The sequence below is a fragment of the Calidris pugnax genome, unplaced genomic scaffold (genome assembly GCF_001431845.1).
Source record: "Calidris pugnax isolate Ruff unplaced genomic scaffold, ASM143184v1 scaffold54, whole genome shotgun sequence".
Lineage (NCBI taxonomy): Eukaryota > Metazoa > Chordata > Aves > Charadriiformes > Scolopacidae > Calidris > Calidris pugnax.
This window is the reverse complement of record NW_015090864.1, coordinates 6,010,416-6,024,658: the sequence shown is the minus strand read 5'-3', so window position 1 is coordinate 6,024,658 and position 14,243 is coordinate 6,010,416. Positions and strand designations below refer to the sequence as shown.

Sequence of the window (14,243 nt, the reverse complement as noted above, 5' to 3'; positions counted from 1 at the left end):
CAGAACGTGGCAGAGTCTAAGCTCTTGCCTTCTTGCTGGGGGTGGCAGCCCTGTGTGACACTCCAGGGTGCGTTCCCCCGGCGCCAGCCCCGGGGCTCTCGTGCCTGCGCTGCAAATGGAGATCTCGCCGTCCGTACGTGCATTAATATTCTGTCTCTCGGTCACACACAGAGTAGATGTACTATGCAGATGAAATCACCCACAGAGATTTCAGTGGGGTTCTGCAGGCTCAGATTTAGAATGTTCTTTTCATTCACTTGGGCCTCTAATGACATATTTGTTAAATGTTTGGGGTTTTTTTTTTCAGTTTCCACGGGGTGTCCCTCTGCTTTAGTGTTACAGAAGTAGGGTGCATGGTTAAGGCACTGATTTAGAGCAAGCAAGCTAAGAAAATCTTTGCCTTGATTCCCTCGTTTTTTGAATTTACATTGGAAGAACATGTCATAAACCAAAGGAGAACTTACCCCAAATTCTGCAACCCCCCAAGCAGCTGCTTTTGAAAAGCTGACATTTAGTGCCGTGATTAAGTATGAAATCCGTAAGTGTGAAATTAAGCATTAGAACAAGCAAGTAATTACTCCCAAACGTGTCTTTATATGTTGTGCATACAACATTCCCCTTCCCACCTTTCCCCCCTGCCTTAATTTTCCTCCTCTTTCCCTTTGCCTGTCACGATGCAAACCCTTCAGGTGGGGGCCTGGGTGATCTTTGACGTTTGTGGAGCACGTTGCACGCAGAGGGTGCTACCAGAAGCAAAACACGAAGGACGACAATGTGGTTTGGAAGCTTTGCTGTGGAAAAGCAGGGAGAAGGTGGCAGAAAGCAATTACTGCAGCCCCAGGCAGAGGACAGGGTGATGGAGAGACAGCCAGCGACGGCCACTCAAGTGTCACCAAAGACAGGCAGTTTGCAGGGGAGCATTTAGCTCAGCTTGGCTCAAAACAGCAAAGAAAGCCTAGAAGGGACAAGTGAGGTTATTGTGGAAAGAGCTGTTCGATGTTGGCCTTAGCAGCCAGATGTCTTTGCTAACATAGAAAACAAAAGTTATTTCATGAAAGCCTCTGAACAAGACGTCAGGTGGTGTATTAAGTAAATAAAGTGGCCCTGCTGTAGGCATTGTTTCTCCCAGCAGCCGGCTGGAACCAGCACATGGTCCAGGGCACCATGTGAATCTCTGCCATGTGATGCAGAGCTGTGCCCGGGTAACGTGCCCACACGGGGCTGGGAAGTCCGAGGAGACTTTTCTTTCAGCAGTTATCAGTAGGTTGATACGGGCCAGCTGCTGCACGTGGCTTATTTGCATGGATTGGCTTCCCCTCATTAGTCATCTGGTTTGGATCAGAAAAAGAAACTCGGGGTTTGCACAGATGTCATGTGTCTTTCAAGCGCGGTTTGAATGACGAGGGCTGGCTGGTTTGCACTGTAGGGACTCTTTAGATGGGTATCACAGCAGTGCACGCTTGGCTTTGGTTATAACCCAGCAGCTGCCCCCAGGCAGTGGTTGCAGAATGTCCTGTCCCGTTATCGGGGTGCCGGGTTTGTGTACAGCAGGAGCTGGGTTTGTGTACAGCAGGAGCCGTGGCTCTTCTAAATTCCTCCAGCTCCGCTGTCAGTGGTGGGATTGGAAAGTCAGCCCGGTGATCCCACAGGGAAAAGCTGGTATTTGCAAGCTTCTTTTGACCCCCTGCTCTATGGGGGGTGGATGCACAGAGGGCAAAGCATTCTTTGCTCACATCTGCTTCTCCTAGAGGTGCATTCCCAAACCTCCTCCTCCTGCTGCTCCTTGTGGTTCCACAGGATGTTTCCCCACCGTGCTGTTACCCGCTGAGCATCACTGCTCGTACTTCACTGCTGTCCCTGGCACTCGGGCTGGCAAGAGACACGTGTCTGTGAGAGGGTGTGCTGGCCACAGCCATATGGTGTCTGGTAGAGTCTTGGTGCTGAATCTCTCAATATAATTATCATGGTGAGCTAATTGCTCGTGCCTGGCTCAGCCATTTACTTGGTGGCTACCTCAGCCATTACCAGGACCTCTTCGTTTATCACCTGTCAGGCTCTTGAACAGCAGTGGCATTTGGCTGTCTCCAAAAAAAAAAAACCCAAATCTAAGAAATGTTGCCACCATCTCACAGCTGATCTCTGTTTCTTTGCTATGAGTCATTTGTCCATGGGATTCTCTCCAGTATTTGCAGGACAAAGGAGAAGGGGTGGCAGAAAACTAGGAGTTAGAAGCCAGGCTGGAACCTTCCTGCCAACGAGAACTAGAAAAATCCTATTGAGAGGGATGCTCTACGCCAGGATTTCTGGTCTCTCCTTGCTGTGTTTGGAACCCATGTGTTTGTTGCTTTAAAAGCAACAAATTCATAATTGTATACATCTCTGGGTCCTATATACCACTTCCTGCAGCTTGCCTGTAGCTCCAAGAGCCCAAGTTCACTGCCCTTGATGGCCACCTCTTTTCTGACATCCAACCTGATGTTCTCTGACAGAAATGTGTCTGCTGAATGAAGGAAAAAGGCAAGTCTGTTGGAAAGAGGCAATGCAAAATCAGAAGGGATGAAACTCATCTAGTGGTGGAGAACAACTTTTAAGAACTAAGTGTGAAAATGCAGGCTCGCTGTGGAGGTTTCCATCCAAAAAGGTGCTAAGCTTGGGAGAAGGAGAAGGGAGAATCCAACTGTGAGGATGGTTGAGCAGTGGGACCAGGGCTCTCCTGTGGTGGGAACCCATCAGACAGATCCAGCCTGATCGTGCAGGGGTGGTCACTGCTTTGGTGATGCATCCAGAACCTCACAGCTCTCTCCAAAAAGGCAAAACAAGACGAACCTGAAGCCTCCCAGGGCCTGCAAAGCCCCCGATGTCTGAGGCTGGAGGTGTAGCCTGCTCGCAGTTCCCAGATGGTGGGTATTTGGAAAGCTGCTCTAAGGAAATGAAATACTATTTCAGTCATGTTCTGTAAGCCAGGCTGACGTGACGTGTCAAGTCTTTCCAGGTTTGTCAAGTACATTCAACAGATGTAAGATAACCAACGGGCCATTCTGGGCAAGGTGGAACAGCCTCTGTTTAATCTGCAGAAAACTCTCTAAAGGATACAGGACCGGGAAAGCATTTCTCCTGATCAGCCTTTCCTCATAAAGGGGCCTCAAGACCATACAATTCTCAAAACTTCACTAATTAAATCTTTCAGCTCCTGATTTTCTGTTTTACGAGGAAAAGGTGTTACATTGCAGATTCCACAGATACAAGTGTTGTTTAGGCACGTGAATAGACCACAGGCTGAATCCTGGAAACTGATACAGCTTTGTCTTTGGTTTTACAAAGTGGAAAAGCTTCTAAATCAAAAGTTGGAGCTTTCAGGTTCAGGTATTTCTGTGGCTGAGACCACTTAAGGAGTGGTTTCCTTTAGTATGGTTAAACCAATATAAAGAAATCAGATTTTTACTGGCAAAAATATACATTTCCCTGTGAAACTTTTCAGACAGCAAGATTTTCAACAATAATATAAGATGGAAAGTGTGCTTACTAGTGCAGCTGGGATAGACACTGCTCAGCTGAGACCAGGGAGCTTGGGTGAAGGACTGGAAGACCTGGCCGTTATACGAGTGGTGCCCTGCTGGTCACAGATACAGGCTGTATGGTTCAACAGTAGAAGCTGGAGTTCTTGCAGGGTGGGAGGCACCCTGAATTGGTGTGAAAGTGAAAATGATATGTGGTGTGTAAGTGAAAGTGATAGGTGGGAAATCTCCTGAGCAGTATCTACTACATATTTTTTTTTTTGTACAATAATGGACCTGTTGGAACGGGTCCAGCAGAGGGCCATGAAGGTGATCAGAGGTCTTCCTGTGAAGACAGGCTGAGAGAGCTGGGGTTGTTCAGCCTGGAGAAGAGAAGGCTCTGGAAAGACCTTACAGCAGCCTTCCAGTACCTAAAGGGGCTCCAGGAAAGCTGGGGAGGGACTCTTTATCAGGGAGTGGAGAAATAAGATGAGGGATAATGGTTTTAAACTGAAAGAGGGGAGATTTAGATTAGATACTAGGAAGAAATTCTTTGCTGTGAGGGTGGTGAGGCACTGGAACAGGTTGCCCAGAGAAGTTGTGGATGCCCCATCCCTGGAGGGGTTCAAGGCCAGGCTGGATGGGGCTTTGAGCGACCTGGTCTGGTGGGAGGTGTCCCTGCCCAGGGCAGGGGGGTTGGAACTCGATGATCTTTAAGGTCCCTTCCAACTCTAACCATTCTATGATTCCATGATTACTTTTCAGGCTTAATTTATTTATATATATATATATATATTAACTAAGAGGTATTTTACAACATTTAGTGTCAATATCACCAGAACCATTTGACTAGAAACAGCCGGTAGCCATTTACCTGCTTAGGGGTTCATAGTTTTACTGTCATTAAGTACCATTAAACATCATTTCACATAATTTGCATCAATTTGCTTGTGTGTCAAAATTAACATAGTATTGTGTCTGAAGAGTGAATCAGCTTAATGAACAGCCGGCTCAACTCAGCCTCACTTGTGCCACTGACTACTTAAAATTCAGCAGCCGCAGCCTGCCGCCTGCTCTGTGTCACTGCCAGCTGAGGAATGGAACTGAAAGGACAGCGTTGTCCTGGGCAGGAATCAGACAAAAAGTGTCACACGGAGCCACTGCAAATGGAAATTCCTTTTGTTTTGGTTTGTGTTTTTTTTTTTTCCTGGGAAATTTCAGTCTAAATGGTAAATGAATATATCCCTATATGTCAACTTGGAAAGCTATTTTAGCAGTAGCTTTATACGGCAGCGATGGCATTATCTGCTTGTCGGGTACAGGACGAGAGAATGCTGAAGTGTGACTCCTGAGGAAGAGGGAAATTGCAAAAGTGATTTATTTTTCATGGCCAGTAACTCTCTGCAGTTTTAGCAACTTCATGTTAAGCACAAAAATATGAAAGTAAAGTTTATGAAGTTGCTGGCTACATCGTTTGGGCCCTCAGTAGGGGAGTGTGACTTTTCTGAGCCACCCCAGGCCAGCTTTTCAGGAGTGTTGGCTCATCCCTGGAATCCTCAGCAGCAGCATCTGGGGGCAGGGGCTGGTTTCCTTTCTGGAGAGAAGGGTTGGTTGGATCTTGGGGCAGAACTACGTGTAGGGGAGCTGATAAATGAAAGGGAAGGCTTTGGCAGGAACCAGTGGGCTGTGAGCATCCTTCCTCCCAGACACCACCAGATGCATCCTGCCAGGTCAGGCGTGAAATGCAGGTGACAGAACTAATTGTGGGTGTCACCCGGGGAATGTAGGAAATTTAGGAGGGCAGGCACCCTTCTTCCCTTCGGAGTATGCGAATGACAACGCAGCGCTTTATCCTTTCCTGTTATGTATCAGTAGAAGGCTGGTTTGGATCAGAGTGGCCAAGTTGGTGGGTGGAGAACTTAATGCCATGCAAAATAAGGGCTTTATTTTAAAGAAATGGTTGCAAACACCTCCAGAAATGAGTGAAGGTAGCAACGTTATTTTTGTGTGTTTGTGACCAACTAAATAGCAGTGAGTGCTGTGTGCTAACTTGGGTCAAAGCTGTGGCTCTCTCTCACATTTCATTACGCATTTCATTGTCTAATGAAAGAAATATTAGCATAAAAGATAATTACTTGCCATATCAGTTCATCTTGCTACCAGAACCAGCAGAGTTTGCAACCGATCTCAAAGATTGTTTCTTCTCCAAAATCCTACGTACACACTGAATTTGTGCAGCTTCATTATCGAAGACTCTAGAATTGTGGGCTAGTTTTCACTGCTTAATTGTTTTATGTGTACTGTCTCCAAAATGAACTGTTTTCAGCCTTGGGATACAGCTGTATCTTGCCTCTTCAATGGACTTTCTTTGGAGTAGAACAGGGTAGCTAATGCGCATATATATATATATAAAACTATATGTTTACACCAATGCTGCCTGTTTACATGGCAGTCCAATAGGATTAAAGTTAATACAAAATTCTGTTACTCTTAAACTTTGAGGCTATGTTACAGATTTTCATTCTTTCATGTGGCAGGTTTTTATAAAATCCTTTGTAGGGTTTAGGAAGTTGAGCTCTATCATGGCAGCCAAAAGTCTTTTTTTTTTTTTTTTTAATAATCATAAAAATATTTAAGATTTCTTGTTGGATTATTCCTTCAATCTCAGTATTGTACAAATGTGAATAACAGAGATACCACAATAATGCTATGAGGTAGGCTTTTAATTACCAAAGATTTAAAAACTTAATTACATAATTTAATCGAATTCCCTGCAAAGTAATTATAGCTTTCCCTCGACCTCTGGGTGGAAATTGAGGCACAGAAAAATTGAATCTCAAATGTGTGAGATGAGGGTGTGCCTCAAGTCAAGTACTTTGTGTTTTAAGTGCCTCGTTGGAACAGAGAGTGCTAAGGCTCAGGGTGTTCCCAGTAACGCTGCTGGACTCATAGGTGCTCATCATCCATAAAAATTCACACCAAGTGTCCGAGGCTGGCATCTGAAAGGAGACTCGCCACCAGTGAATGTTCTTATAAAATAGGAACCACGCTGTCCGTCTTGGCTGTGCCGTTACACGTCGATAACGAGGTGGCAATAGTTTTCATAGGATGTACGAGATGTTACTTCCATGGTCTCCTTTGATCCACATCTTCCTGTGTCCTATAGATGTCCTCTACACTTGGCAGGCCGGCCTTAGGAGGGTGAATATGTGGTTTCCTTATGTCTGGTAATAGCTCTTTTGGCAGAGCTTGTTCATACTGGAAATGGGTTTTGTAGACTTGCTCAATACATTAGTGCACAATGAACACATCAGCAGCAAGATTTTAAGACCTAATGGTGTTTTTCTCCCTTTTAGTGGTTTTACATTTGCATCAATTACAGCTGCCATCCACCTCAAACCCCAATCTGAGCGCTCAGGAAATGTTTGTACATCCATAAAAACCCAGAGGATAAGAGCATCTTCCCCAGAACTCTTTATCTAAATGTGTCTGTAAGCAAAAACTGAACAGGCAAGTGAGGTGTCCTTTTAATCCTTCAGGATGGGAACACTCTCCAGTCCCACAGAAATCAGCAGAAGTTGAGGACATCCAAAATACAGGGGTTATTCCTCTTGCCTCACCCTGTGGCATGTTTACATCTGCCTACAACACCCGGTCTCCACTGGATCTGGGGTTATTGCTGCTTAACTGGCAGAGCTGTAGGTCTCTGTGAAAATAATGGAAGTCCTTGGAGGGCAGCTCTGATTTTGGAAAAGGACTGAAGAGAGGGACTGAGTAGGGGGTCCTTTTTGATTCCCACAAAGCTAAAATTTGTCGGTGAGAGCGAGGATTTTCTTTGAAAGTAAGAGATACATTACACTACACCACTAAAACCACTCTAAATAAAACACATTACAGCCTAATTATTTTGCAGGTTTCTTGTTAAGTGATTCTATTCTCTTAAAGTTAAGTCTCTTCATATGTAAAAGCCATCAAGAAAGACTGTTTTCAGTGAAGAATGATAGTTAAAGAACAGTTACCTAATTTCCTTGTTAATTCCTTTAATCATAAAATATGGTAACACAGTTGAGTAGGAGTAACAGTTTCAAGTAATAGATCCCTCCCTGAGTAGTTGGATTTCTAGTCGTCTGAGTCCAACACCTTAGTTATTACTGAGTTTCATTCTTATTTTCCATCAATACAAAGTTTTCTTTGAAAATGCTGTCTGTGAGGTAAAACGTGACACTGAGAGGTAACGAAACGTGAGTTGTACTAATGCACTTTACCCCGCGTTGAAAGGAAGGAGCAGCGGAGGCTGCGTGAACACCAGGGCAGAGCTTGTGAATGGGGAAAAAAATCTCTGGAGCCTTGAAAGCTCACACCAAAAAGCTGAGCTGGACTTACCATGAAGGTGCATTATCATGGTCTCGAGCACTTGTTTGAATTACTTGGGATTTTATGCTTATTAAATTCTACCTTATCTGCTGCCTTTTGATGGACTTGAGTCCCTGCTGGACTAACTGATCATCTACACAAATCCCTGGAAATCTAAGATGTGAACCAAATTCAGAGTTCATATAGGTGTCAGCAGCCCACTTAACAATACCTATCTCTGGTTCAGCCTCACAGTTTTTATGCTTTTAAGTCTGTCCTGATTTATGTTGGCAGCAAAGAATCATCCTTTGTTTGCTGACGTACATATAGATATAACAAGAAACACAGATGTTGTTAACTTGAATTTTCTAATTGGATGTGGATGTCTGCTGGTTCTTAAATGGATAATAAATACAGCTCAAATGATCCGTTTGATCACAATTCAGAACTGCCCGAAGAACGTAACCTAAAATACAGCTGGGGTAGGTACATGTGTCAAATAAAAACAGGATGCTCACAAGAGAAATGATCTGCTGCTGATATAGATTTTCAGCAAAAGATATGAATAAACTTTCTCCTCAAAGGCTGCTGACAACAATTCTAGTTTGTGCAGAGGCCTTGCCAAGAGCCTTATAGAAAGCAGACTGTGGCTCATGGGAAATATGCCCCGTTTCTTTTTGCCTCTGCTCCTAATTTTATTGGAACTGCTGGCCAAGATACTGTTAAAACAATGAAAAAGAAGAAAAAGCGATCATTAAACCTCTTGGGCCATTTGCCATGAGATAGAGGTAATCCTGAGACTCACAGGAGTATTAAAATTATGCCAATAAAGTGATACCACCGCTGGGGATCATTTTAGGAATAAGCAATCAGACAGGAGGTGAATACAACACAAACCCCTAGAGCTCTCGTTTTGCCACCGTCCCTCCCTGTAAATGGATGGGGGAGTTCAACCAGTTGACTGATTAAAAGAGGTTTAATGACAAGGCGGAGCAGTTCCCCTTCATACACGAGGAGGTGAGATACATACTTCTAGTCTGGGGAAATGTGCTGAAAAAATACAGGTTCACCGTAAAGCTGAGATTTCTGTTCTGCTTTTCTTCTGAACTCATCCTTGGTAATTATTCTTGTTTACAGCCTCTGGCCTCTCCTCTTCTCCATCTACCCCAACACAAGTGACCAAGCAGCCCACGTTTCCTCTTGAATCCTATAAGCATGAGCCTGAGAGACTAGAAACACGGATTCACTGTTCTTCACCTCCGGACACAGGGCAGAGATTTTCTTTGCCTCCATCTCAAAGTGCAGCCAAGCCTCCTATCATGACACCAGCTCCCTGTGCTACCTCAAAACCAGTAAGTAAAGCATGGACAGGGTTGTGTGTGACCATTTCTTGTATTACCACTGATGGGCTGGAGCGTGTGTGTCCCAACTGTGGGACAGAACGAGAACAATTTCACGTGGTTTTTACTTCAGACTTGTCTCGGCTTCTCCCAGTATTCAGGTGACAAGGCACTAGGAATCCAAAGGTGGTTGCTCCCCTTCCAATTTACCAAAATAGCAATTTTTGCACCATTCTCAAGTGAGTTTTGCAGTGGCTCCAGATTCCAGCGTACATTGCTGAGATGCTACATTAGAGAAGGGTAAAATTTTATTTAGGATTGTCTTTTATCCCCCCTGGGAAGAGCTGATGAGAGAGCTAGCAGCCGAGGAGAGCATATCAAAGAGAAATTCACAGTATGAGCTGCAGGGGGTTTGAGTTCCTGCTGCCTCTGGATGAGGCAGCTCTGAGATGAGTGGGACAGCTGGTGACTGATGGCAGTAGTTGCTATCACGCCTCCTGCCCCAGCTCAGAGACCAGAGGAAGAAGGGCAGCGCTACCAGGGTGTTTATCCAGCCCCCCACATAGCAGAGTTATCTTCAGGAGAGTGGTTCCTTCAGCTCCTGGGAATGCATCCACTCAGCAGTTCCTGGGAATACATGAATTCCAGCCTCTGATATTCTCCACCACAACATCCCCACTGCATGCCGGGGTGCCTCCTCCCCTCTGCCTTGGCCAGCCTCCGAGGCATCGCTGCTCTCTCTTTTTGTGCTCCTCTGCCTTTTTGCTCCTTCTTTTTTTTCTTTCTTTCTTTTTCATGTTAATTCCTTTGCAGTAACTTCATCTTTCCTTTCACTGTTCCCCTGTGTCACGGAACTAGCAGACTGTGATCTGTCACCAGAGTTAACTATCCTGCATGTGTCATCTGTCTTTCCCAGCTTTTCTTCTTTATTTTTTTTCCCCCCTCAGAATAGAAAATCTTTGACATTTTCTGTATCTAGAAATCTAGAACTGTAAAGGACAGAAAGGTTCGTGAGGTCTGCTTCCCTGTTGAAGGACTACGAGCTGTGTTTCGTTCCAGTTCTTAGTGATTTATTTAAAAGCAGGAAGTTTCCTCCCACTCACCCATGGGAAAGCTGTTCCAGGATCTGGATACGCTACGGCAGCAGCCCCAGCCCGTTTGTGTTGGGTACCTCAGCAGCAGCAGCCCTTCTTGTGCTGGAAGTCTTGAGGTACCGGGTCACTATTCACAGACTTTCAAGTCATTGATCCCACACATCCAGTAAAACACATGCCCTGTTTTGGGGACCCCTTCTGTAATGGTTAGGAAGTCTCTGATTTTCAGCCTAATTCTTTTTTCATGGACAGGTTATGACCAATTGCTCTTATAATTAATAGCTACTTTCGTTCATTGTTTTTTACATCCTGTTGTACCTGTAGCCAACCTTTTTTTTTTTTTTTTTTCCCCTAGATTAAGCAAGCCAGACTCTCCCTACAAAATACAAACTTTCTGTTCTGCTGCTAAGCAAAAGTAAATAACTAAAGTATTAAATAACATAAATCCTACATTTATAGTTGGGGAAATCCAGCAGTAACTTTTCTCCAGCCAGCTCCCTGCCTTCCCAGTAGTAGTCTTGGCAAACAGAAATTATGAAATTCAAAGGCTTGTAGGACACAAAAATATTTTTGGTGGGTTTTAGTCAACCAGTCATATTATTTGCATATGAATGTGTTTGTTTATGTTATGCAGCTACAGAGGAGTATTTCGTACCTGTTAGAATAGAAATGGGGAAGCAATGTTAGCATGTTCCACTGACAGACTGAAAAGTTTGTTTTGATTTTAATTATATGTTGATTTGGACAATATGAAGTTGAGTAGAAGATGCCAGAATAAAGAAACAAAATTCCCTGCAAGTATTTATCAACTGTTGTGGTTGTGTATACGTACAAGAGAGAGTCTGGATGGAAACTCAATGTGTTGGACTCAGTTATCTCCTGTTCAGAAGATACGTGTGTGTATATATATATATATAGAAAAAAAATATACAGGATCTATAGTGCCTGATTATCTTTGTTATCTCTGTACTCATTTATCATATATCAGAGAACAGTGAGACGTACAAGAGAGAGTCTGGATGGAAACTCAGTGTGTTGGACTAAGTTATCTCCTGTTCAGAAGATATGGAGATATATATATATGTATAAAAATATATAGGAGGTATAGCACCTGATTATCTTTGTTAACTCTACTCATTTATCACATATCAGAGAACAGCGAATGTGCAGGGCTGCCAGTGAATCATTAGTTTTTTGGTTTACTTGGGAACAAATGTCAGCAGGTACAGATCTGTGAGAAACAAAGCCCTGGATGTTTAATTTTCAGTGGAAATCAGAGATTTGCCACCTCTTCTAGCAGGAGAAACTGTGAGAGGTGAGAAAGGCAAAGTTTCTGCAGAAGGGCATGAATCTGAAGCGGATGGGTGTTTGCTCAGGACTGATGTGTGAGTTATTTACCTTGCATTCCTTTACAAATATGACAGTCCTAGACCAACATTCTGGGTTTGAGTACTGTATTTTAAATATTTCACGTATTCTGAGCTGTGTGTTAATAAATCCATGCTTTCACATTGCATATAACATAAACAAATCTGTAAAAGGTAAACTCAATTTCTTGTTTACTTAGATCACCGTTTCTTGGCATAACAATTCAAATTATCTTAGAAACACACTATAAATTATACGATAAATGGTTTCATAGTGGCCATGCTGTTAGATGATCAGTTTAATGACAGGGAAGCTTCTGTGTTGACATCTGAAATGAGAAGTTAACTCTTATCTACAGGGCTCTGTCAACTTACATCTCATTTACTTATTACATTGTTTAACTAGTGATGATAATGTGTGAGATCCCAGAACTATTATAAATGATTCATAATTGGTATATATATTGCAGCAGCAAAGAGGAACCCTTGGACCCAAAGCTGGAAGTATTATTAAAAAAAAAAACACAGAAGAGCAAATAACTATAGGAAGGTGCAGTATCAGGGCTTGGAACTAATCTTAACCCATTTTTATAATTAACTGCATTTCAAGCTGTTTGTGCACTTGTTTTTTATCTGCCTGAAACTGTTGCACAGAATGGTTAAATCTGTTCAGTAAGAGAGAAGGCATGGAGGAAAGAGTAAAAATATTTATTTCGCAGCAGATGTAATGAAAACCTTTCGTGTTTTAGTAGCACGTAGAACAGTGTCTATTTTAATGTGATTTTTAAGCCTAAGATTCTGGCAAGAGGAATAAAAAGCAGGAGACAGTTCCTGACAGAGGGAGATCCTCCTTCAGCGAGTGCCATCTCAACCCAGTAGACAAACCTGAGCAATTAACCTCATGCTAAATGGATGTCTGTGATAATCACTGAGGTCTGGATTTATCCCACCTAACTTTAGAAACCCATCTGAGCTGCTTAAGCAGGGAGTGCAGTAGCTCTAGCTGGCTCTGTATCCCACAGAGAGGCATTTGCAGGGGATGAATCAGCCCTTCAGTGGGCTGCCCAGCCTTTTGCACCCTTTATAAAAGGAAGTGACTCCGGGTGTTGCATTTCTGAGGCACTTCTGAGGGGGTGCCCAAAGCCAGACGTGAGGGGACTGTGACACACCACGGCAGCAGCTCTCGCAGGCTCTCCTCTGGGTGTGCAGGTGTTCCTGAGAAGGCTGGAAGGAGCAATTGAGCTGATAAGAGATCAAAGCTACACCAAAAGATTGCTGTGCGCTGCATTAAGTGGGGAAGGAGCGAGCTGATTTTTCACAGCACAATTCGTGACTCTGTACTTTGGCCTTGTGTTGTTTGGAGTGTGTAACCTTCAGGCAGTAAGTGGTAAATGATAACTCTTCTCTAATGTGACATTACTAATCATGAAAGGAATGTAGAGAGGTTGCAAATTCAGTAACGAACGTGTTCGCTCTGTTTCCGCTTTGCTCCTGTTTTAAAGTGGAATGTCGTGTGTTGAGCTAAATGGGGTTGTATCCTTGTCATTTCATCCTTTCTTCTTCCACCGATGCATAAAACACTGAAAATAGCAGTATTCCTTGTCTTCTGCAAACACAAGCATTTTTATGGTACATCATTTTCTGGCCTTTGCGGGTTTCCCCTTTCCTGGCATGAGAGGAGCCCGGGAAGGAAGACACTAGCTCCAAATTGAGGAGTTGCCTTGGAGTTCTCTTTTGGGGCTTCCTCTGCCCAGAAGAAGTGACAAAGGCAGAACAAGCTTGCAAAGGGACCTTTCCATATGATTGTGTAGTTACCCACCGTTCTCCAAATAACTTCTGAGCCAAGTAATTTCCCAGAACGTTCTTGAGAAGAGGGCATCTCAGCCAGAAGGCACTCTGAGGCTTACTCTATGCTTGTGTGAGCAAGTTCTGGTAAAACTGCAGATATAGCACACAGGAAGGACTGGAAAATTCCAGTCTCTATCCATTTTACACAGTCTTTGCTGCTCTGGCTTGTGGAAGAGGAGAGACGTAACATACAGCTGGGGCTCTCTCTTCCAGTCCTAGATACAGAGAGGGAAACAAGCTTGTTTCTGCAGCTACCTGCTCATTGAACAGCAGTACTTCCTGCAAGGCTATTCACGCTGCTTCTTAGCCAAAATGTAGTAAACTCAAACCCAGGGCTGTGAACTTGTTTGGTGTGAAAGGCTATTGCATCACAGGCTGCTGCTGGCACGGAGCCTGGGGACCGGGGTACGTGCGGCGGGTCCTTCGGTTTGGCTCTCTCCAAAAGCCATGCCACCCAGCGGGGCTCTGTCATCCACCCAGCTGAGGAAAGAGATTAAAATCTGATGAAGCCAACAGAAAAGTGTTCTTTGATTCTGATGTTGTCTTAAAATGATAATTAAAAAAAAAAAAAAAGTACGGGCTGGGGAAAAAAAAAGGAATGCAGTCTGCAAATGTACAAGAAGTCCCTGTTTCAGCATTCATGTGGTTTAAGGCAATATATTAGAGTGCCAAGACATTACTGTGATTCAGCTTTGATTTACATCACAGTAAGCTGATCATAGAAATTAGAGCCAGAAAGGCTGTCAT

The 14,243-nt window shown here is 43.8% G+C and overlaps 1 protein-coding gene across 5 annotated transcripts in view; it reads left to right on the top strand.

The window, feature by feature from the left end:
• Positions 1–14,243, top strand: part of PRKAG2 (protein kinase, AMP-activated, gamma 2 non-catalytic subunit) — a 235,339-nt gene that overhangs the window by 150,922 nt on the left and 70,174 nt on the right. For all 5 annotated transcript variants that reach the window (XM_014945025.1, XM_014945026.1, XM_014945029.1 and 2 more), the window contains one exon: positions 8,985–9,199. In XM_014945025.1, coding sequence (XP_014800511.1) covers positions 8,985–9,199 — 215 coding nt within the window. The remainder of the gene's footprint in view (positions 1–8,984; positions 9,200–14,243) is intronic.